This window comes from Acanthopagrus latus, chromosome 18 (genome assembly GCF_904848185.1).
Source record: "Acanthopagrus latus isolate v.2019 chromosome 18, fAcaLat1.1, whole genome shotgun sequence".
NCBI lineage: Eukaryota > Metazoa > Chordata > Actinopteri > Spariformes > Sparidae > Acanthopagrus > Acanthopagrus latus.
The window spans coordinates 20,543,935-20,567,321 of record NC_051056.1 but is presented as its reverse complement, the minus strand read 5'-3'; the positions used below and the strand labels follow the sequence as shown (position 1 = coordinate 20,567,321).

General features: G+C 42.9%; 2 protein-coding genes across 32 annotated transcripts in view; one reads left to right on the top strand and one right to left on the bottom strand.

Annotated features, from left to right (window-relative positions):
• The first annotated feature begins 2,875 nt into the window (after positions 1–2,875).
• Positions 2,876–11,912, top strand: LOC119007662 (uncharacterized protein K02A2.6-like). 3 transcript variants are annotated; one of them, XR_005071190.1, is made up of 4 exons: positions 2,876–3,195; positions 10,508–10,569; positions 10,670–10,755; positions 11,054–11,912. XR_005071190.1 is itself a non-coding variant. In XM_037077468.1 (3 exons), exons 1-2 carry the CDS (start codon positions 5,797–5,799, stop codon positions 10,531–10,533), a joined length of 3,807 nt encoding a protein of 1,268 aa, XP_036933363.1. In that variant the 5' UTR covers positions 5,588–5,796; the 3' UTR covers positions 10,534–10,569; positions 11,054–11,912. The 3 variants fall into 3 exon arrangements, 1 of the variants encoding a protein (XP_036933363.1); XR_005071191.1 differs by lacking the exon at positions 10,670–10,755; XM_037077468.1 differs by lacking the exons at positions 2,876–3,195; positions 10,670–10,755 and adding an exon at positions 5,588–9,577.
• A 1,168-nt stretch (positions 11,913–13,080) lies between these two features.
• Positions 13,081–23,387, bottom strand: part of LOC119007749 (protocadherin alpha-C2-like) — a 191,839-nt gene continuing 181,532 nt past the window's right edge. For all 29 annotated transcript variants that reach the window (XM_037077630.1, XM_037077626.1, XM_037077634.1 and 26 more), the window contains one exon: positions 13,081–16,294. In XM_037077630.1, the coding sequence (XP_036933525.1) occupies positions 15,987–16,294 (308 nt within the window). In that variant the 3' untranslated portion in view covers positions 13,081–15,986. The remainder of the gene's footprint in view (positions 16,295–23,387) is intronic.

The window sequence follows — 23,387 nt, the reverse complement described above, 5'->3', positions numbered from 1 at the left end:
ATCTGCACCAGCTTCTTTCCTGGTGGTGACCTGCTTCAGTCTCCTCCTGTGCTCCTGCTCTGATAAGACCTGTGTTTTCTTCCACTCCCAGTGAGGTGTCAGCGCTGACCCCTGCAGGACACTGCTTTATATCCTTCCATATCACCACTGACTACCCCTATGTTGCAATGACAGTGGCCCAGATTGATCTGTGGGAACACCATTTTCTGCTACAGTTTCTATGAAGCTAGTCACCTACATCTGCAAACTCACCGATGTCCTCAAAACTGGATTGGAGTAGATCCCCTTTAACATCACTCATCTCATGTCAATACACCTTCCCACAGAATTCTTTGTTTGCTTATGGAGGAATGTCCATGGCTGTAATGAGTACTGAGCTGAACTCCCAGAAAGATAGATTTGGATAACATGTGATCGTCAGGTATTCTAGATGAGATGAGCAGGATGAAGGAAGGGCTTACATCATCTGTTATTTTTCATAAAACAGGCTCCCCCACCATCAGATTTACGAGACTCCGTTGTTCTGTCTTTGCAGAAGACAGAGTGATGTTACGACAGTTGGACCGCTCAGTCAGTAAGGCAGAATATGCTGCAGCCAAAAGCACTTCAGAAATGTTAGGACTGGGCAACAAAATCATATAACACAATATTTCTGATCAAATAAGCAAATTTTCCGTTTTTGTTACAATATTGTAGCGATGACTTTGGTACTATCTCAAAACATAATCATCACTAATGTGGATATGATGACTACATGTGTAAAGGCAAGTATTGGAAGAAATAGAACAGTCTGGTAAGTTTAAAAAGTTACATCACTTTATTGTAACCTTTAAAACAACATATAGTCTCATGTCACAATAACAATATATATCATATTGCCAAGCCCTACTAGGTCAAGATTTTTTAAAATATTTGATGTTGAGAAAAAAATCCTGTACAGATGGTTAGACTATTCTGAGTACTACTTTTCCATTTACATTTTCAAATTAGTCTGTAAAAACATGAGAATATTTTACAACAAGAGCCTGACTTTATACTGGTGGCTTTTTTCAGGTCAGGGTTTGGAAAATAATATTTACCAAAAAAGATTCTGGAGTTCAACAAAAAAATAACACCCTTCAGTGATTCAACGATAAACAATTTTTGATTTAAACTTGTGACAGCACTATTCAAAAGAGTGCTGCAGCTGGAGTAGGAGTGAAAGAGCTAAATAGAACTAAAAAGATAAGAATTAAGCACTGTCCAACTGCAACTGACAGACTGCATCTGTACTCATTTAATTACATCACATTACCATGTTCAACATGTCAGACAATCTTGGTCTTGCAGTAGATAATGGGATGTATGGCCAATAATGTAAAAATCACACTGACAATCACGCTAGTAAGAAAGTTGGAACAACCAGACAAAAGTGTCAGGAAAACACTGACTACGGTCTACAAGACCAGCCGATGCTGACACAAGTGACATCCCTTGAGGCAATCTATCAAATTCAGCACAGCTCTCTTTGTAGCCACAGAAGGTTAATACATCTGTTTGTTTTATTACAAATGTAGTAGTACACCACAAGTCCTGTAACTGGACATTGATGTGTAAAATGCTGGAGTTCTCCTTAAAGAGGCAATGAGCTCCATGAGACACACAATCACACACAAGCAATGGGATAGGAAACAATGATATTTTCATACTGTGCACATTTGACCCACTGAATCAAACAAACTGGAAGGTGCATCTACCTTTTCTTGGTAGCATTAAGAATTGAAGATTGTTTGATATTTTAGTTTCAGTACGACCATACCATTTAATGCAACGAGTGCATTCAATGTTACCTTTATTCTTAGTTGTCAAAAAAGAAGAATGCAATTTTACTCACTCACCAGTATAGTAGTTTGGAAAGATGAGTAGACAAAATCATCTTCACGTGTGTCCAGGATTATCGACAGGTAAAGGTTTCCTCTCAGAGATTAGCAGGCAAAATAATCTTCACGTGTGTCCAGGATAATCCATAAGTAAGGGTTTTCTCTCAGAAGGTACAGAAACCTAAGAAGAAAATACAACACCATTGAATTTTGCTGAGTATACTGAATGAATTAAACCCTTTCAAACAACCTAGCACACAGTAACACACAGTATTTTGCGTCTGTATTATTTAAAAGTAGATCTTTAAAATGATATATAGATTTCAAGTGTTAAATATAGTTCATGCAAACATTCTCAGGCGAATTGAACTGATGGGCTGGCAAAGGTGCTTAATTACTTGCTTATGGTGGGTGAAATAGGCTTGACATAAGACAAGACAGCCATTTTTAATTGTAGGTCATTATGCTGTCACAATACATTTTCATTAGCATAGGTCTCTTTTTTTGATATGGTGCACTACCAAACTCAGACAGAATTTATTCTTGTTCCATGTGAAGAAAATAAATATATAGGGGGAAATTAACTGATGTTTTAAGCGCCCATTCACAGATATTAAGCATTTACGAGAAAAGGGGCCATCTAGGTGAATGGTTAACGTTAAGTGCATTTGCCCCAACCAAACTGTTAGAGCAACGCACCTCTCCTTTAATATGGTGTACTTCCAAAGTCCCAAATTGAAATTGTTTCCCTCTGTGTGAAGAAAATAGATATATAGGGGAAACTAAGTTAACTGTATTAGAGCACATTTAATCTTAATTGACATTAAACCCCTTAACTAGTTATGGGGAGGTTCGTCGCGCTACGTGCCCAGTTGTGCTGGATTTATCTTAAACCTAAGTGAAGCGCTAGCTAAAATTGTTATAGTTCGCTAACGTTAGCGCGCCAACGCTGAAAACGTGCGGAGCTTCCATGAACATACACAGGGCAACGACATTCAAATACGTGTTTTACCGTCAACGTTGCATGGTTGAGTCCGGTAACTTGTCCAACCAGTTCGCATTTGAAAAAGACCCAAAAAAGCAGCTTACTGGACTTGAAAATTGCTAGCTTAGTACCACAGCTACTAACGCTTAACACTAACTTCCGTGTTTGTTGCCATGGTGAAGACGTTAACTGCCATTGTTACTATGGTATGTCGTTGTTTCGTTGCTGCAGAGGTTCTGAACACTAAGGCGACATTCAAAGTTGTTGAGATTAAATGTCTGGACTTTCACACTGGACATTTAAATCAGAACGCGGATTAAATGACACAGAGGAGGCCGGGACAGCCACCCGGTTAGCGTCACTCACCAATCGCATGCATTTACGGAAGGGCACTGCAGGACGACCAATATAACTTCCGCCAAGGCGGCATTCCTTTGAATATTTAAATATCAATTTGAATAATTAGTTTACGAAGCACAATGTTCATACTTAAGATTTAGATGCACGATTTCCACATTGATATTTATATTTAAGATTGTTACGAAACACTTTTGTCAATAGTTAATTGTGCTGTTGATATAACACTGAACACTTCCTATTTCAATTTCAAATTAAAAGCTCTCTGGTCTTTTATTAGCGCCGGAAACAACGCATATAATTAGCTACAAGAATTGTATAATTTGAACAAGAAGTGCAAAGAAATAAATACTGGATGAATGTGCGACTTGAGGCGGATGGAATATGTACACCATATGCATATGTACATTACACATATGACTGCAAGCAGAATATATTTTGACAGTGAAAGTGCATGATTATATGTATTTGTTAAAAGAAGAGCATTTTAAGATGGAAGATGAAAGTGAGTAATTTGTATTAGAGGGTTATTGCATTGTATGATTGATTTAAGAGTGCATCAGATGGCTGGCTGTAAGAAGAAACCAGTCTTGTGTCTGGTTGTGCTGGCATACAGTGTCTTCAGTGTTGGAACAGGTTGTGTCCAAGGTGTGATGGGCCTTGAGTGATGTTTCCTACCTGTCTCATCACTCTGGAGAGGTATAAAGTCCTCAATGGAAGGCAGGTTGGCAGCTATGATTTTGTCTGGATTCCTGACTGCCTTTTGTAGTCTTTTCCAGTTTTGTTGGTTGGATGATCCAAACCAGACAATGATGGATCTCATCACTGTCCAGTGGAGCGCTTGACCTCCATGTCATTTGCAAACTTCAGTAGTTTAACAGATGGGTCTCCAGAGGTGTAGTCATTGTTGTAAAGGGAGAAGAGCAGTGGGAAGAGCACACATCCCTGGGGGGCACCAATGCTGATTGTCATCTGCTACCTTCACATCCTAACAAGGCTTTCATTGTGAATACCTTTCAGGGCCTTGTTTAAGAAAATTCAGTGACTTGCATTGTTCCTTTGGATACCATCCCATGGATAAGACTTTAAATCAGTACTCCAGGACAACAGTGTTCATAATAGCATGATTATATCTTTAAATTTGCTGAATTTAAGTAATGTGTATATGCACATCATATGACAGAATTCTTCTGTGACATTACATTTTTACTTCCCCTGCATCATGAAGATATAGGACTATAGGACCATTGTTGATCGTAAGCTAGATAGCTGTCAACTTCTACCATTATATTTTTTCGTCACATTTCATATTTACTTGATGTTAATCTAACCTTGGCCTATCCCTTGAAGTCCTCACCTTTTGTAGTACATAAACAAACATTGTCAGAAAAAAGTGAATGCCTCTTTGGTAGATGAAATATGATAAAGCCCATAGAGAAAACACGATGCACTGCCAAAAAGGCCTCCCTATACATTATTATAAGTTGTGTACTAAGTTAGCCTCTGTGTTGGCCAAAACTGTTATTGTGGGCCACACCACATGCAGCTGGTTCCCTCTCTTATTCTTTCCCCCTGCGCCTCAGACAGCCTGAGTGTGCCACTTGCTGCAGGGATCCATTTTGTCTTAAATAAAGACAAAATAAGGAAAATAAGGACAACGATTTGAATTAGAGACTGAATCAATCAACCCTTCACCAAATATTATAATACTCACGATTTAAACTTTACAATTGATGATAGTTTTGGAAAACATTAAAACAACAACAACAACAAAAAAATGGATTAGAAGCTTGTAATGATTAAAAGTACATATTGCCTAGCTCATCGCCACCTTCTTATGTAAGTGATTCTGATTGTCAATAGAGTGAAAGCTCAAAAAGAAAATCTCTTGTCATTTAAAAAAAAAGCACCTTCAGTTACTTATCCTGCAGCTGTTGCCAAATGTGCTGTGATACTTCGTCCAGGAGATGGCGCCTTTTGCTTGGCGCTCCTGCACATGGAGCAAGTGCACTGTGAATGAAAGGTTGAATGAATAAGAAAATGTGCTTCCGCCGTCAAGTAGTATGTATAAGCAGTAAGGATTTATAACGTTAACCTCAGTGTTAACAGGCTCGGGAAATATCTGACTTTGAAAACAAACCATCATCTATAAATTCCTTACTAGATTTAACTCACTGAGGATGATGGAACGTTCCTGGCAGTGACCATACGTCATACACGCACTGCATGATGGCTCATGAAGTCCATCACTGCGTTACGTTACAGCACAGCCGCTGGCACAGTAGCACAATGACCTCCGCCTTGTGACTGCAGTGTTTGTGTGTCTTAGGCTACTGAAGGGACAGATTTTAAAAGAGGAGACTGTGGTGTAATGTAATATGGGTTGGGTTTAGACCTGATGAGTTCAAGACCAATAGGTTGCCAGGACACTAGGGGGAGACACTCTAGGTTAAATATACAGTTGTAATGGTGAATAAGATAGGCAGAAGAAGAATAAATGTTAAAACGGATACCAAGTCGTCACGCTTGTTATTGAACAACACAACATGGTGTCAGAAGCGGGGACATTAAGCTGCGGACTTGGGACAGCGTGCAATGTCAAGATCCCGTAAGCGACGACGAAAGAGAAAGAAAAGAGAAAAGTTACCGTTAAGCATGGAAGACGAGCAAGCACCTGTTGCGCCTGGCGGGCAAGGAGCTGCTAACGCTAACGCTATCCCCACAGCGACATTTACCATCAAGCCTCCGGAAGCCTTTGACTTCGCTAAACCACACGAATGGCAGAAATGGATTCGACGGTTCGAGCGTTTCAGACTGGCAAGTAACCTAAATAACTCCACTGAGGCTAACCAAGTGAACACATTAGTCTACTGCATGGGGGATGAGGCCGACGACGTGCTACGAGGGTTAGTGCTTACAAATGAGCAGCGTCAGCAATACGATGCAGTGAAGACAGGATTCGATAAATATTTCGTTCCAAAGAAAAATGTGATTTACGAACGGGCCAAGTTTAATAAAAGAGTGCAGCAGCCTTCAGAAACAGTGGATGCATTCCTCACGTCACTTTATGCGCTAGCAGAGAGCTGTGAGTATGGTGAACTGCATGACGAACTTTTGAGAGATCGCTTGGTGGTTGGACTTAAAGATTCCACACTGTCTGAGAAAATGCAGCTCGACCGGGAACTCACTCTCACCAAGGCGGTTACGATGGCTAGGCAGTCAGAGGAAGTAAAGCGGCAGCAGACCGACTTGAGGGGAGAGTTGAGCACTGCTAGTAAAGTAGCCGTAGATGCATTGCACAAAAACAAAGGAAAAGCACCAAATGCAAAACAATTTAAAGCAAAAGGACAGACTCAGGGAAATCAAAAAAATAAGAAAATGGCGCAGACTGCAACAGAACATAAAGCATGTCACAAATGTGGAAAATCACCACCTCATCCTGCTGTTCAGTGTCCAGCAAAGACTGCTGAATGCCACAACTGTGGCAAACGAGGACACTATGGGAGAGTGTGTAGACTAGCCGGCACAGTGAATGAGCTCGCAGAGGACACAGATGGATCATTCATGGATGGATTGTTCCTAGGAGTGGTGTCTTCCGGTGAAGAGCCATGGACAGCTGATGTAGCTTTAAGAGGCAGCAAAGTAACTTTTAAAATAGATACTGGCGCCGATGTAACAGCCATACCCGAGCGAATCTACAAAACTCACATGCATGGAGATAAAGAGCTAAGCGGAGCCCTGAAACAGCTGTATGGTCCTGGTGGTGCGAAACTGACGGTCCTGGGGTCAGCCACCGAAACACTCACATATAAAGACAGGAGCATTACAGAGAAAATCTACGTCGTCAAAGATCTGCACATGGGTCTATTGAGCAGGCCAGCTTCAGTAAGACTTAAACTGGTAGCTAGAGTGGACGCCATAGACCAAGAGACAGTAAGAACGGCGTATCCTAAGCTCTGTGACGGACTTGGGTTGGTCCAGAAGCCCTACACTATAAAACTCAAGCCGGATGCCAAGCCTTTCTCTCTTAAAGTACCACGGCGAGTACCACTGCCTCTCATGGGGAAGGTGAAGCAGGAGTTAGAGCGAATGGAAAAGCTTGGTGTCATCAGCCGTGTCGAGGCACCAACAGAGTGGTGTTGTGGCATGGTTGTAGCTCCTAAAAAGAATAAAGACGAAGTCCGAATCTGCGTGGATATGACACCTTTGAACCAGTCAGTGTGCAGGGAAAAGTTCATTTTGCCGTCTGTTGAACACACCCTAGGCATGCTCACAGGGGCCCAGTACTTCTCAAAGCTCGACGCAAACATGGGCTTTTGGCAGATACCACTGTCGAAAGAATCTGCCCTCTACACCACCTTTATTACGCCATTTGGGCGTTACCACTTCAACAGGCTACCTTTTGGAATAAGCTCCGCCCCAGAGCACTTCCAGAATAGGATGACATCAGAAGTCACGGCAGGCCTGGATGGTGTTGTCTGCCATGTGGACGACATCCTCATCTGGGGAGCTACAAAGGAGCAGCATGATGCCAGAGTACATGCAGTCCTGGAGCGAGCTGAAAAGGCAGGTGTCACGCTGAACATGGCAAAGTGCGAGTTTGGGAGACGAGAGGTGAAGTTCTTAGGGCACATCATCTCAGCAGACGGGGTGAAACCTGATCCTGAAAAAACAAAAGCCGTACAAGACATGAGAGAACCAACCAACATAAGTGAGCTGAGGAGCTTCCTTGGAATGGTGAACCAGCTTGGAAAGTTCATCCCAAACCTGTCTGAGAAGGACAAACCGCTAAGAGAACTCCTGTCTAAGAAGAACATGTGGTACTGGGGACACAACCAGCAAAAAGCGTTCTGCAGTCTGAAACTCGAGCTGACCTCTGCACCAGTTCTCCAACTGTACGACCCCAACAGCTCTCTTAAGATATCTGCAGATGCCTCATCCTATGGGCTAGGGGCGGTATTGTTGCAGAAGAAGGCAGAGGTGTGGTTACCAGTCGCGTATGCTTCCAGGTCGCTGACAGAAACAGAACAGCGATATGCCCAGCTAGAGAAAGAAGCATTAGCGTTGACATGGGCCTGCGAGAGATTTAGCGATTTCATTCTAGGACTACACTTTGAGCTCGAAACTGACCATAAACCTCTGGTGAGCTTGCTTGGAGGTCAGGCTCTGGATGCTTTGCCACCACGAATACAAAGGTTCAGGATGCGCCTAATGAGGTACTCCTACTCCATCTTCCATACACCTGGGAAAAGCCTCACCTCCGCTGATACTCTCTCACGTTCTCCACTGAAAAATGCAGTGACCAGAAGTGACAATGACTTAATGGAGGACACAAATATCTATGTGGAGTCTTTGCTGGACAACCTCCCGACCAGCGGCAGGTACCTGACAGAGCTCCGTGAACAGCTACAGGATGATAGTGTCTGCGCACATGTCATGCGATACTGTGTGGATGGATGGCCTGACAGGAACCAGTTGCAAGGGCCCGTCAAACACTACTGGCACGAGAGAGCAGCTTTGAGTGTGCATAATGGACTACTCCTGCGTGGCTCAAGGTTAGTCATACCTGCGAACATGAGAGACGATGTTCTTGAGAAAATTCACGAGGGCCACCAGGGGGTAGTGAAATGCAGGGAGAGGGCTAGTCAGACTGTATGGTGGCCTGGACTGAGCAATCAGATACGGGAGCTGGTGCTCAAATGCAGAGAATGCATCAAAGAGAGAGTTAATCCAAAAGAGCCCCTGATACCAACCATACTTCCAGATAGGCCTTGGCAAAAACTAGGGGCGGACCTTTTCATTTTGAAAGAAAAGACTTACCTTTTAGTGGTCGATTACTTCTCACGATACATAGAGATAGCTCAGCTCAGCCCTACAAGATCTATGGACATTATTGTTCATCTCAAGTCAATGTTCGCACGCCACGGTATTCCTGAGACCCTTGTAAGTGACAACGGTCCACAGTTCTCTGCACATGAGATGAAGGCGTTTGCAACTGACTATTGCTTTGAGCATATAACAAGCAGTCCTAAATATCCACAGAGTAACGGCGAAGCCGAACGTGCGGTTCAAACCGTCAAACTCTTGCTTAAGAAGACCAGAGACCCCTACCGAGCCCTGTTAGCTTACAGAGCGACACCCCTGAGTAATGGTTACAGCCCTGCTGAATTGCTCATGGGACGGCGCCTGCGCACTACACTGCCTATCCTGCCTGAGAGGTTGCGTCCAACGCTTCCAGACCTTCAAGTGCTTCAGCAGAAAGAGAGGGAGAAGAGATGGGCAGGTGCAAAGTGCTTCAACAGCAGACACAGAGCACGAGATCTGGGTAAGCTGTCACCTGGAGACAACATCTGGATTTCCGATGCAGCGGAAGAAGGTAAAGTGACATCCGTACACAGCAGTCCACGATCATACCTGGTCACAGGACCACAAGGGACACTGCGGCGGAATCGTTGCCACTTGATTCCAATGCCGGAGTCAGGGTCAGAGCGTGAGCAACAACCTGAACAGCCACCTGAAGCAGATGGAGGTGTAGAGACTCCTCCACCACCCACAAAGTCTGTAAACACACCTGACATCATGAGATCAAGGTCAGGCAGAGAAATAAAGAGACCGGACAGACTAAACCTGTGAAAGAGGGAAAAAAAAGCATGTGAAAAAAAAAAAGAACAAATGTGTATGATGTAAAACTCCAAGGTTGAATTGTGTTTAGATATGGGGTCTGAATGTTTGTTTAAGTAAAAGACCACACTGTTATGGAATGTTATATGAGTTTATTTGGAGATGCAAAAGAAAAGTCTAGAGGTTCAAAGAATATATGGATCGTGATAATCTTATGTGAGAGGAACCTTTTAGGAGCCACAGTTAATATTCTCTTCAGCTCTCAGTAAGGGGGATGTGGTGTAATGTAATATGGGTTGGGTTTAGACCTGATGAGTTCAAGACCAATAGGTTGCCAGGACACTAGGGGGAGACACTCTAGGTTAAATATACAGTTGTAATGGTGAATAAGATAGGCAGAAGAAGAATAAATGTTAAAACGGATACCAAGTCGTCACGCTTGTTATTGAACAACACAACAGAGACCAGTCAGTGTTTTAGCGCATATTTCATTCATTTCCAGCTCAGGCGATAGATAGATAGATAGATAGATAGATAGATAGATAGATAGATAGATAGATAGATAGATAGATAGATAGATTAAAACCAATTGAAGAAATATTACAATTAATACTGTTATTTTGTTGCTGAAATGTAGATAATTAAACTTATAGATGTTTCCATTGTTTGTGCTTGTCTGTTTCAGTGACCCTCTGTTACCTGAGTGTGTGATTGGTTGCAGGATCACATTTCTGAAATGGCCAGAAGGTATGATTTTGTGATTTATTTGGTTTCAGCGAGGTGTTGTATTCTTTTTTTTTGTTTTTTGTTTTTTGTTTTTTGTTTTTTGTTTTTTGTTTTTTTTCAGGAGGCCGCACTGAGATTAAAAGCAATTATTCTGAGTTCAGACCTTATACTTTTGGAATATGAAGCACGAGCAAGTCAGCAGAACAGGTCTGATAAAAGCCCACCTGAGAGAAAAAGCATACCCGGTATCATAGATAGATAGATAGATAGATAGATAGATAGATAGATAGATAGATAGATAGATAGATAGATAGATAGATGCTTTAAAACAACAAATACTAAGGCCACAATCCCACTACGACTCATGCATTTATATTTGGGGTACCAGTGGGCCAATTAAGCTCATTTGCATTAATCATGACAGGCTGAAACAAATTTACTTAATTCTCAACCTCCCGTCTGCCCCTGTTTCCATTAACTCCTTTGCACTTTCTCTCACACACAGGCTGTGTCACTGCAGTGTGATGTGTACTGCCGTTGTTGCCACGGGCCAACAAAAAATATTGTGCACATTAATCTTTCCATCTTCATCGTGGTTGCTTCCAAGTCACTCCATTTGCCTTCCTCAGCAGGATGATGGCTGTGCTGAGTCACTGCAGCTGGCAACATCACCAGCCAACACTCCTACTAAGACAAACACATGTAGTCTTCAGTTCTAGTAAACTGATTTGCCCTAATCCGTCTCATTTTGTGTTAAAAGACCCTTTTAGACACAATTTGCAATTTATGTTTCACCGTTTGATCTCCCTCTATAGGTCAGTTCGTATCATATCACATGATTTAAGACTTACGCACTGCACAGTATAATCTATGTTTATGTTGTGTATAAACGGGCGTAGGTTCCTCTCTCTGGACTGGACAGCTTATAAAGAATGTGAGCCCAGTGGCCCAACTGCTCTGCCTGCATGTCTCTATTCACTCTGCCATAATATATATCCATATTCATTAGCCAGAGATTCACCGCTCTGCAGACCAAACACTGCAGGCTACTTCTTTGCACACTGAGCCAGTTCGCTTGTTTGTTAATTTGTTTGTATAACTCGAACGAGCCAAAACTCAGAAAGACCAGAGCACGTCTTGTGAATGCTCATGGGAATATGTAACTGTAGGCATTTTGAATACGTGGGCGTTAGTGGTTTTTGTTAAAGTGTTGTGCTCCCGCGGATCTGCTGTGAAATGTCAGAGACGCCGTTTCTGTTGTTGCATCATCGGATCAGCAGCCTCGTCCTCTGTGCTGCCCGTGGGACATGAAAGGACACACACACACCCCACACACACCTTGACCGTGCACCCCACAGTTTCAACCCTGTGTTTGCTAAGTATATAAGGCTGTTGCCATAGAGACCATTCCCAAAATAGCTGTAACCATAGAAACAGTTTTTTGTCTCCTGGAGACATTGAAATAAAGAATGGGATGCAGCATTGTTGAATCCAGTGTTTTTTTTGTTTTTGTTTTTTTGTTTGTTTGTTTGTTTGTTTTTTAACCCTTTTAAAAAAAAAAAAAAAAGAAAAAAAAAAGAACATGAACTCTTGAACCTCTCTCCCTGCCACCTCCCATCTCTGAGTGCAAGATGAAACTCAGAGGAGGAGAGAGGGAGTCTTCATTAGCTTTACATATTTCAGCATCAGTATAAAAACACAAGAATGCAGAAACAAATCTGTTTGACACTAATCCGTGAATAAGTACAAAATTGTGTTTATTCAATGCAAGTAAAAGATCACAAAGCGAAATCGGTTGTTGTTCTATAGAGCTCTAAATGACTCTTTAGGAAACTATTGAACTGGCTGCCAGAGTGGATGGCTGGATAAAGGTATTGATTATCAATGTTGCATTTTATCTGGGCCAGCATGACTGATGTCTCTCTATTGTGATCTCTTTTTTTGTGCAAACTCACCCACTGGGATACAGTAAATCTACTTAGCCACTCTATTAAATTATGCTGCTTCTGGACGCTTCCTTTCACAAGGGAATGTTTGGACCATCTGTGGCTGTGGCTTTCAACAAGGACAAATGAGGCATCAGCACTGGGCGGGTCATTCTGCCTGTGTCTCAAATCTGAGTGCTTGTCAGTGCAGAGAAAGATGTGGGATGAGTGCACGTGTAGCCTGTAGATAGTTTATCAGTTGTGCCCTTCACTGATGTGAAGAGATGAACTCCTTCTTACCGATTCATTCTCACTCGTCTGGAGTGTTGCACTGACCCCTTTTCCTCTAAACTCTCCCGAGATAAAAGACACTGTAAAATGAGAACAATAATGATACAGTAATTTAATTAAGGTTTTCATTACATAAGGCTATCTTTTAATTAAAAAGTGTCATTTATTACACAGTACTTAAAAATTGCAGTTGAGCTGTTCACTCAAAATGAATTAAATTTGTAATACAATCATAAACTAAATTATCCAAATTCAATCATATTCTGTATTTTGTCCCATCTCAACAAGCGTCCCGGAGACAATAAATTCACATTTATTTTTAAGAAAGAAAACTTTATTAGTGATTTATAAACAAAACACATTACCACTGTTTCCATTTAGGTAAAATTAAAAAAAGTCTGAAAATAAATGAAATAAATGAAATTCACTACTTCACTGTCACAGTTGATGAGCGGGTGTACAAAAAAAGGTTTTACAACAGATCTGGGCTCGTCCATTTAGGACAGCACATTGCCACCATAGTTCACCACCATACATTGGGAAAGAATGACAGCATGAACACTCACTAAACACAAGCATACACTACATATACGTTCGGTTTTTTTTACACTGGAACATTTTTAGGTTTTTTTTCAGTCATTTTCTTTTTTTTTTTAAGAGTGAAAGGGAAGTGATAGCTCATCATAGGATCATACATATTTCAGTTACAATATTACAGTGTTAGTTAGATCGTCATGTCAAAACCGGACACAGAGTGTTTTTTTTTTTTTCCTTTTTTCTTGCTTCGCTTGTTCTCAAAAGCAAAAATCATAGTTGGTAAAAGAAAAATAATAAACTTGCGTTGAAAGGTATCACACTATAGCATTTACAAATATCTAAAGAGGTTTAGTGGATGCCATACAACATCTGTGGAGCGTGAAGATTGTAGTACATAGATGTTTGGCGGACAGAAGTACATACAAATATCTCCTGTGTGAGTAATGAAGAAAAATGATAATACAAAAGAATAAAATCATAGCCATCTATCTATTTATATATATATTTCTCTATATAGTATGTGTTTCCTTAGAGCAGTACATGCAGCAGCCACTTAATGGAGTGACGTCATACTGAGCCGCAAAACTTTGGGGACGTGGCAACAAGTTACAGGCAGGGGGAGGGGAAACCAACAGAAGCAGATCTTGAGGCATGTGTGCGCCCCTTTTTCAAAACCTCCTGAGAGAGGATTGGTGGGATGTAGCTGCGGGATGGGGATCTTCAGATGCCCGTTTCTTTAGCAGATTTTAATTACTAATGTAGAGACAATCTCTGAAAACTCTACGCTACATTTACAGCGTACATAAAAAGCTAATATGTGACTCAATGATCCTACACAATCAATTTGGAGAATGTCGTTCTTCTCTTGTACATGGGGGGGAGGGCCAGCCCGTGGCACCTGTCTCCTCGCTTTATACCAGCCCTCCACCCCTGTATTCTGCTTCATCCCACCTGGTCCCCTCTCATCAGCGGCTACAAACAGGAAAATGAACAGCGTACTCTAGTACTCGCAAGTTAAAAGCACTGAACCGTTGTGCACTTGGAGAGACATCTGACAAGAGTTCAGGGCTTAGACCCCTGACTCCCCGACTGGGCTTCCCCAGGCCTCATCCACATTACTCCATGCTGTTCTCAGCACACCACAATGTTCAGAGCAGGCCGTTCCCAGGATCGATCCTGAGCAGGGGGTCAGAGCGGGGGTTAGGGGCAGTGTCTGACGGGTAAATAGGGGAGGGCATGACACGCAAAAAGCAGTTAAAGCTGTGAGGAAAAAAAAGAAAAAGCATGTAATAGTGAATCTCTTTAGAGAATAAATGAAAAAATGAGTTCACAGACTTCATCATCCCGTGAAGAGGCAGTCAGTGGGATGGGTGACTGTGGGGAAAAAGGCAGTTGGGGAGGAGGAGAGGATGGCTCGTGGAGGCTTGGGGGGCAAGTACAAGCAGGTGAGCAGTTGTAAACTCAAGGTATCAGGTAAGGACTGGTTGCTACCAAACATTCAAAGCAGAAAGCATCAGGCTTTTGCTGCAGCAGGGGGAGCAGAGAAGGTGTTATTTAAATCTCAAGACTCTCCTAATATTCTGTAAGGTTTCGTCAGAATCCACTGACTGAAAGCGGAGTCACAAGCCAGCTCAACTGGACTCTCCCCTCTGTGATCCTCAGGGGGATGCGACGTATCCTCCCATCGCTTCATCTTTCCGGTGTGCTCTGCATTCCTCAGTTGGGGTTCTAGTTGGAGATGAAGCTCTCTGTGTCCTTCAAAAGCAGTGAGCAAATACAGAGTGATCACGAAAGGATGCTGCTTCCATCCAGAGAGAGTTCATATACACATGCGCACCGCAAAGGCGACTGTGCAGGGCAAAAGCTTGCAGTGTCTAGTTTTAAGCACATTTCTTTGATGTCAGTTGACTTTCTCCCCTTCTTTTATTTCCCTCCTTCTCTCTAGGTCTCAAGTGCTTTCCGTGTCTTCTTTGCCATGGTAAGTGTATGTATGCGTTTGCAAGTTTGAATGTGTGAGCATGCGTGTGTGTGCATGTGGTTTCATTGAGATCTCAGGAAACACTGTTGGTAAATACCAGAGGAATCTGCAGCAGTGTCATGTTAGCCTTAGTTTCAGTGACTCTCTCCTGTGCTATTTACAATTAGTGTGTGTCCAGCTCCAGATGACATACGTATGTCTCCATCTGTGTTGTCTTTCTTCTTTTCCTTAGCTGGCACAGAGCTTTTTGTTGTTCTTGTACAAAGTATTTGTCTTCTCTCAGAGAGAATGGTTTACACATCATAGTTGGGAGGGGGTAAGACAGAGGTGCCAACGTGCCCAGTGGGTTAAAGGAGAAACAATTCAAGACAAGGCCAAAGAGTGGTCCTTCTTTTTGGGGAAAGATGACTGACATGAGTTGACTCGGGGTGTATATAGGCACATAGGGGCGTGGAGCAAAATCAATCATTTTATTGTTTATCAAGGCAAGATCAATAATTTACCTCAGTAGGGGACTGAAGGTAAAATAAATCTTGGTAAGGCCAGGTTGATAACAAAAAGAGCTTTAAAATATTAGCAGTGTAAATAGGTAACAAATTGGAAAATCTTTAGTTGTTTTCACATTTTCTTTTTGCCCATTGGACTTTGGTTGGTACCTCTGTTTTAACAACGCCCTTTTCTTCTTGCTGTTTTCTCTTTCCGCTCCTCTACTCATCTCCATCATCCTTGCCCTTATCCTTCTTGTCTTTCTTCTCCTTCTTCTTCTTTTTCTTCTTCTTGGCCTCCTCTTTCTTCCCAAAGGTGATGAAATCGCTCTTGTCGTCCTCTCCTCCCTGGTTCTGTCTGATGGATATTATGGCGGGGGAGCCCGGGATGATGAAGGCTTCTGGGGGAACCTCGCCTGGTTTCAGGTGCTGTGGGGGTGCACCAGGACCTCCGGGGCCGTAGCGAAAGTGCCAGCTGTTGCTGTCTACGCCAGCACCCATTGGGGGCGACACCTCTCCTCCTTCAGCATCTGGAAGAAACATAGAGAGATGGACAACGGGTTATCATGTGCTATCTATTTAGTTTTTGTGGTTATCAGAATGAATGAATACAGTTTTGTTACTCAAAGACAGTGTGGAATTTGCATTATATTCCACTCAGTCGCAATTGTAATGTAAAAAGCAGAATTCCTCAGACAGGCTGAGTGAGAGTTACTGAGCCTGTTGCATCTCATCTGTGATGTATTCTGCAACCAAATGGACGTTACGAAGGCTGTTTATGAAGCGCACCTGCTTCGGAGTACAATTTGCTTGCAAATGAGGTACAGATTGTGTCTGTCCTTCATGCATGCCAACGTAAGTGAAAACTGATCAAATAATAACAAGAGGAGATGTCACCAGAGATGTTGTTGGCAGAACACATTCTGCTGAGTTTACAGACGTTCCCCCAATTTATGGGTCAGTTTTATGTGGCCATGTATTTGCCTCTGAAGAGCAGGTGCAGATATCAGCAGGCATAAAGTTGGAAATCTCACAAGTGCAAAACCTCTTTTATACGATTATATTATTTCTAAAAAAAATGTTATTCTTTTATGAAAAAAAATAGTAATAATAATGCAACCTGGATGTTTATTAAATACAGAATCCCTGAATTTAAAGTTGAGTGAAGCTACTACTGCATTGCTTTATGTGCCTCCATCTCTCTTTGATTTCATCAGATGTAAATTTAATGACTCCTGCTGCATTAGCTTCACAAACCTTTCTATATATGAATGCAAATTATTCATGATCTGTATTTGTAACTGACATTATTTAATTCAATTCATTCTCTCAAATAGGGATTAACAGCAGCCTGTTGTTATGAAATTAATAAGTATCTCTATTTAGTATCAGTGTATTTCTATTTTTCTTCAGACAAATCCCCCATTGAATGGCACTGTTTGAGCTCACAGAGCATGCTTGTGGGAGGCAATCTCAGCGGCTGACCGTAAAATTAGCTGCTGCAGATTAAACAAAAGGCGCACTGCCCTGAGCACGTATGTACATGAATCAGGCCTACTGTGCCAGCACAAGCGGAGCTCACTGTTACCCTCAGCAACCATTGTAAAAAAAAAAAAAAAAAAAGAAAAATCTAATCGGTCAATAATGAGCTGCATTCCACAAGGAGGAGCCAGGACATGCTATAAAAGATAGGAGGTGGTGGAAGTTAATGGGAGAGTCTGCTCAGCAGGCAATGAATCAAAGGCTCCCTACTGGCCAAAGCTAACATCCATGGCACCATCTGATGAAACATTAAACACTTCATCATTACATTAACAGCTTGAATAGGTGATAAAGTAGAGCTGTGGTATTTAAGTGGAATTTAAGTGAACTATTTAATGAGAAAAGCAGCATTTTATTTTTAACAGATAAATTGTAGTGTTCAAGGAGTTAAACTTATTGATCTGCCAGGAAAAGAAATGTCTTGTCCCCATGTACAAATTAATGGTTAAAAGATTTCGCAAATGGCACCTTCACTTCATTGTGTAGGTGTTTGTGCTATTACATTAACGTCTATGTGCAGCCTACAACAGAACTTAGTACAGACAAGCAGCAAAAGACTGCAGTCACTTCGGGTTCTTCCCTCAAAGCGACGACCTACTTGCCACACTTGCTTCACATATTCCTTTTATTTCCCTCACTCCTTTTTCTGAGTTCTTTCCAAAGGGGGAGATTAACTGAGCCGGGCTCCATCCAACCAGAAGGAACACTGTCTGGAAGAAGAAGCCTGACCTCATGCACTACCCAGGGCAGAGAATACCAGCTTCCAATCTTATCTTACTGGGCCAGCCTCAAAATACACACTCTATGTTCGGTTTAAGCTCGCTACTTTGCTGCATCTCTTCTACAAAGTCAACTGTCATCCGAAATATAGTTGGACAAAGAGGATGCATTATGTACCTCGTACTAATAACTAACCCTATATGAATGTGTTGTCGGGTGTTAGCGGGATTTTTTACAGTTATGGTGACCTGGGTGATTGTAGAGAAAGTGAGTCATCACAAGAGTCTCATATGGAGTTAATATGTTCGCGTTTGGCACTAGAATTAATAAACTTTAATTTGTCGGTTGGAATTTTGAATATAACGTACCCCAATCCTCTTTATTTTTCTAGCCCTGATTGTTACTCCCTTCACATATTCTACCACTTTCAATCACAATCTCCTGGTCAGCTCTCCTTACAGTGAAGGGTTCATGGAGTCCATCCGCTGCAAACATGACATATTCTACTTGGCATTCAATCCTAATCAGTCACAGCGGCACGCACTGCACTGCTGTAAAGCTCCTCCTACTGCAGGGAAATTGTCCAAGTTGATGCAGAAAATTGCATTTAGTTGAATTTATTTAACATAAAACAAACTGATGCTAATCTAAATAAGAGATTAGATGATAAGTCGATTCATTAAGTTGTTGACTAACCAACATTGTAAATTGAAAAGCTTTGGGTTTTGGACTAAACAAGCAATTTGGAAATGTTACCTTCTGAATTAGGAAATTCATATTAGCACTTTACTCTATTTTCTTATACTTTATAGGGCAAGCTTTTAACTGATTATCTGAATAAATAACTGGCAGATTGAGTCTCAATTGTCATTGCTTTATCATGCTTAATTCTCTCACATTTATTTAAAAGAGGTAAATCAGCCTGGGACCAATGAAAAAAAAAAACTAAGTGGGTCGTGCATTTCAATTGTTTCACATCACTCTTCCCCCAAAATGCCCTTATACTTTCACCAACTGCGACAACACAGCTGCAAGAGCCGCAGAGAGAAGACCGAATTTGACAAAGAGACTGAGAAGATCAGGGCGGGACAGGCTAAATCCAGTCTCTGCTTCCGTTGCATGCAGACACAGAGACAGCTAGAGTCACTTTCATTTACAAGGCCAGAGTCTTCCCCCAGTTGAAAAGTCCTCATCTTACTCCCCAAGCAAAAAAACATGACCCTGATTCTACAATCTCAGTAAGAAGGCAGAAACAGAAGGAAAGGAGCACAATAACACTAAATGAAAAATGCAGAATACTCCGGTGCGGGTGAGGCTTTGCTCTTAAGTGTCCTCCCGTCTTGCCTCTAAGAAATTACTTGTCTAATTCGATGTGGGAACTTGATGAGGCACCAGTGCCCCCGATGCAAACTTACATCCACAAACAAAACAACACCCTGGAGAGTGATGAGTCATGCTGAGAGCAGACAGATGGAAAAGGGTAAGACGGGTCTAGTTAACTCTCTTGAAAAGGGTCAATGTCTGCTGCTGCATTTCAAAAATAAGAGAAATCATGGGACACGCTGTAGTCCGGCTCTATTACACTCTGGTGCAACAGAAAAGGTCATATCGTAATCTTGCTCTCTTTCTTGCTTTGAGGGGATTTCTTTAGTACTTTGTAAAACATCTCCAAGAACATATGTGGTTTGGATGTTACAGACAACACTGATGATATGGGCTCTGACCCGTGATGCCAACTACACATCTGTTCGCTCTGTATTTAACCTCTCACTCGCTATTTCACTGCATCTCGTCCTTCATGATAACTCTAACCTCGCCCAGCACTGATCCTCACACGGCCATCGCTCCAATCTGATTTGTCGATGGCTGTTGCAGAGCAAAACTTCCTCCCTTCTCTCCTCTCTGTTCCTCTCACACAGCCCCCACCCCCCTTCTCTTTTCCTCGCCACCCTCCCTCTTTCTCTCCATCGCTCATTTCCCCTGACCTTTCATCTAATCTTGCGTGAAAACTCAGCCAGCTAACACCCGTCCCTCCCAGTTATTGACAAGAGTCCTAATCAAGCCTATCAGTGTTTATGGTTACATTAATGTGATTGGGTATTAAGCAGCTTGTCCGTCAATGATAGCTTCCAGGCACATTAGAGATGAGGGTAGTTTGTTTCATCGTGATGATTGTTGCCCCAAACTCTTTTATCATCTCCATGAATCTAACTACCACTACACACAAGTGAATATAATCAATAATTTTGCATCCCAGACAGTGATTTTTTGCACATCTCCTTCCCCGAGTCTGAGTCTTCAATCCGGTGTCTCTGCATTTGATTGTCCCCTCGCTCCCCTGTGCCGCCCAAGGTTTTCACAGCCATTTAAATCACCCAAGTTCCACTTTGCCACGTCTACTTTATTCATACCCTTGTCTCGCCCTAGCATCGGCCAGTTGGGCAGAAGCGCAGTGGAGCGCGGTGCAGCGTTACATAACGATCTGAGGAGGAAGAGGAGGAGGAGGAGGAGGAGGAGGAGGAGGAGGAATGAGGAGAGGGGCCAGGAAGTGCAAGGATGCAGATATGAAACACGATGCTCACCAACAAAAACGGAGGGTGGGAGGGAGAGAAAGAAAAAGATTAAAAAAAGATCCTGAAGGTGCGATTCTGTGTTTTTCGCTCACACTGCAGTGGTGGAGAAATGTGTGATCGTTATGACAGTCAGCTGGGACCACACCCATCCTCAGGATGGCACCTGTGTCTGCAGCGTGTGCTCATTTTGATACAAACAAAATGTGATGTTGCTGTCTGTTCAAAGCCTGAACCCTATTCATGTGTCTGTGTGCAGTGATGGAGGAAGACATTTCTGTGCCTGCCCTGCACAAATTACCATATTTTCCCAATTCTGCAAACAGGAAATAAAATAAAGAAATAAAACAATTGTTTTGTTTCAGTAATGACGTCTGGTTGCTGGTTTTTACAACTCTGCATATGCACCTTGTGAGTGTGTGTGTGTGTGTGTGTGTGTGTGTGTGTGTGTGTGTGTGTGTGTGTGTGTGTGTTTGTGTGTGTGTGTGTGTCTGTTTGGGTTTCATGCCAGGCTGAACACCTTGCTGTCTGCTCCCAGCTGGATCATGTGGCAGATGGTGGACACAAGCAATCCCAAGTGACAGGACTTAACGCAATAAAAATAACACTGAATGTAGGTGTGTGTGTGGGAGCCTGAATTTCTATCCCTGTGTCTCTGTGCGTGTATATGTTAGTGCATGTAGGTCCTAAAATAATACATGGAGAAGTAGAAATTGATTTATTCTCCAGAGGGAAGAGAAAAAGGAGAGAGAGTTGGCAAGATATCTAAAGACTCAGAGAGCACAGGATGGGAACATAAATGAGTGACAATAAAGGAAGGCAACTAACTGAAGTGGAGAACAGGAGGCAGATGGGGCAGAGGGATCCAGAAACAGTGAAAAGTCTCTGGCAGCTTCCAGACTTTTTCAACTTTGCCAACAATCTTTTCCCATCAAATACACCCTCAGTAAAAGACTACCGCTCTGAAGTATGACACACAGCCTTGAACTGAACTAAATGCCTGTGTTTACCTCATCCTCCTCGCCGCTTTTCATTCACCACTCAGAGAAACCACTTACAGAAACTCACACATTCTTGCTAATGAGACTGACAAAGATACAGTTAACGTAAATAGACCTGTAAAAAGACCTGGTCCTTTGATGCTACATAGCAGATCATTTGGTCGAGCCCTGAGGCACTGCACAAAATGATGGATGAATCCCCAGTAGAGTCTCCTCCTGTCCAACTTTTTCTCCACCATCTCACTACACTCTCCCCTCTCTCACTTGGCCCTCTGCCTCCACCCTTGGGTCTATTTTTGCCTTGACAGGTGCCCACTGCAGTTGATTACTGCTAACTCTAATCATATCTGTCTTTCTGCGGTCCTCTGTGAATACCTTGCGGTGAGTGTGTATGTGTGCGAGCGATCTGGGGTGATACGGAAAAACAGCCAACCTGCATCCACCTCTGCAGTACACCACCGCCCCTCTGAATGTAGGTCACTCTCCTCCTGTTACTCACTCCCCTGCTCTCTCCTTCACTTTACACCTCTTACCTCCAACTCTCACTTTCTAAACACATCCCTCCCTCCTTTAACTCCTGTCGCTCCTGCTCACGTACTTGGATTTCAGTCAGCACCTCCCTTGGTCTTGTCCTTCACCTCCTGATGCTACTTTTTCTTTCCACCTTAACCCCCCCTCCTCCGTCACTTCAGCACCTTTTGTCCCACACCATATGTTCGCACTCCCCACTATATAACAGCTCCCCCTTCCCCTCCCTGCCTCGCTCTCCTGCCAATATTAGGGGCCATGAATGGTTGCCGTGGAAACTACATCCTCCAGTGAGGCAGTAGGACATTGGTAGGAGTCGTGGTGACAGTGCTTGTGCTGATGGAGAATAATGCTGCAAGCTCGCTCTGCCTCCCTCTCCCTCTCCCTCTCTCTCTCCGTCTAGTCTAACCACTCTCCCCTAGCAACAGCAGCCTCATGCAGCCTCCTCTCCTTCCACTGCCACACTCGATCACTTTGATTTACTCATTGTCACTCCTTCCCAAACAGTTTATGCCCACCGCTCCTCTACCTTCCCCATCCACCTCATCCTCCACTGCTCATTCCCTTCTTTCTTTTCAGTCCCTTGTTGCTGTCTCTCCCTCCATGCCCATCTCTCCAGGGGACGCCTGCGTTTCTGCACAGTTCTCTCTGAATGCCTATTTGCCCGTGGTTAAAAAGAGGAGAAAGACACAGAAGGAGTGAGGAACGGATAGGGAGCGAGAGTTAGACAGCGAGCAGAACCCTGATTTCATTAATGTGGGTCTGTTAATCTGGGCGTGGGCTGCGCTCCATCTGTCACAGCGGGAGCGGCACACAAAGCAGGCAGCCACAACACACTCAGAAACACGGCCAAGCACACACACACACACACACACACACACACAGGCACGTACACATGGAGACACACAACAAGATGCAACGGCACACAAATTGACACAAACACGCAAATCCACATGCTCGAAACCAGAGAGGCAGAAAACAGGGGCGTTGTCAGCAGTACCTCTGTGTCTCACATCGAAGCAAAAAATAGACTGTGAGGCAAAACAGCACCCTGTCGGAACAACACCCAGACCTAAACAATCTCCTTGACAATCCAAACTCCTTTACTCCTGCTCCCCACCTAAGGACCACAGCCTGTCGAGCAAACAAGACGATTTAGATATAAATAGCTCTGACTATGACTCACAGGGATGTGACAGGCCACACTGAATCAATATCTGCACCTCTCTCATTTCAGAGACATGATAACACAACTTGAAAGT

Excerpts from the sequence above, each read along its gene's own strand:
- LOC119007662 (XM_037077468.1), top strand. The coding sequence starts at position 5,797 with ATGTCAAGATCCCGTAAGCGACGACGAAAGAGAAAGAAAAGAGAAAAG. Across the intron at positions 9,578-10,507 it reads TTCCGATGCAGCGGAAGAAG|TGACCCTCTGTTACCTGAGT; the intron begins GTAAAGTGACAT and ends TGTCTGTTTCAG.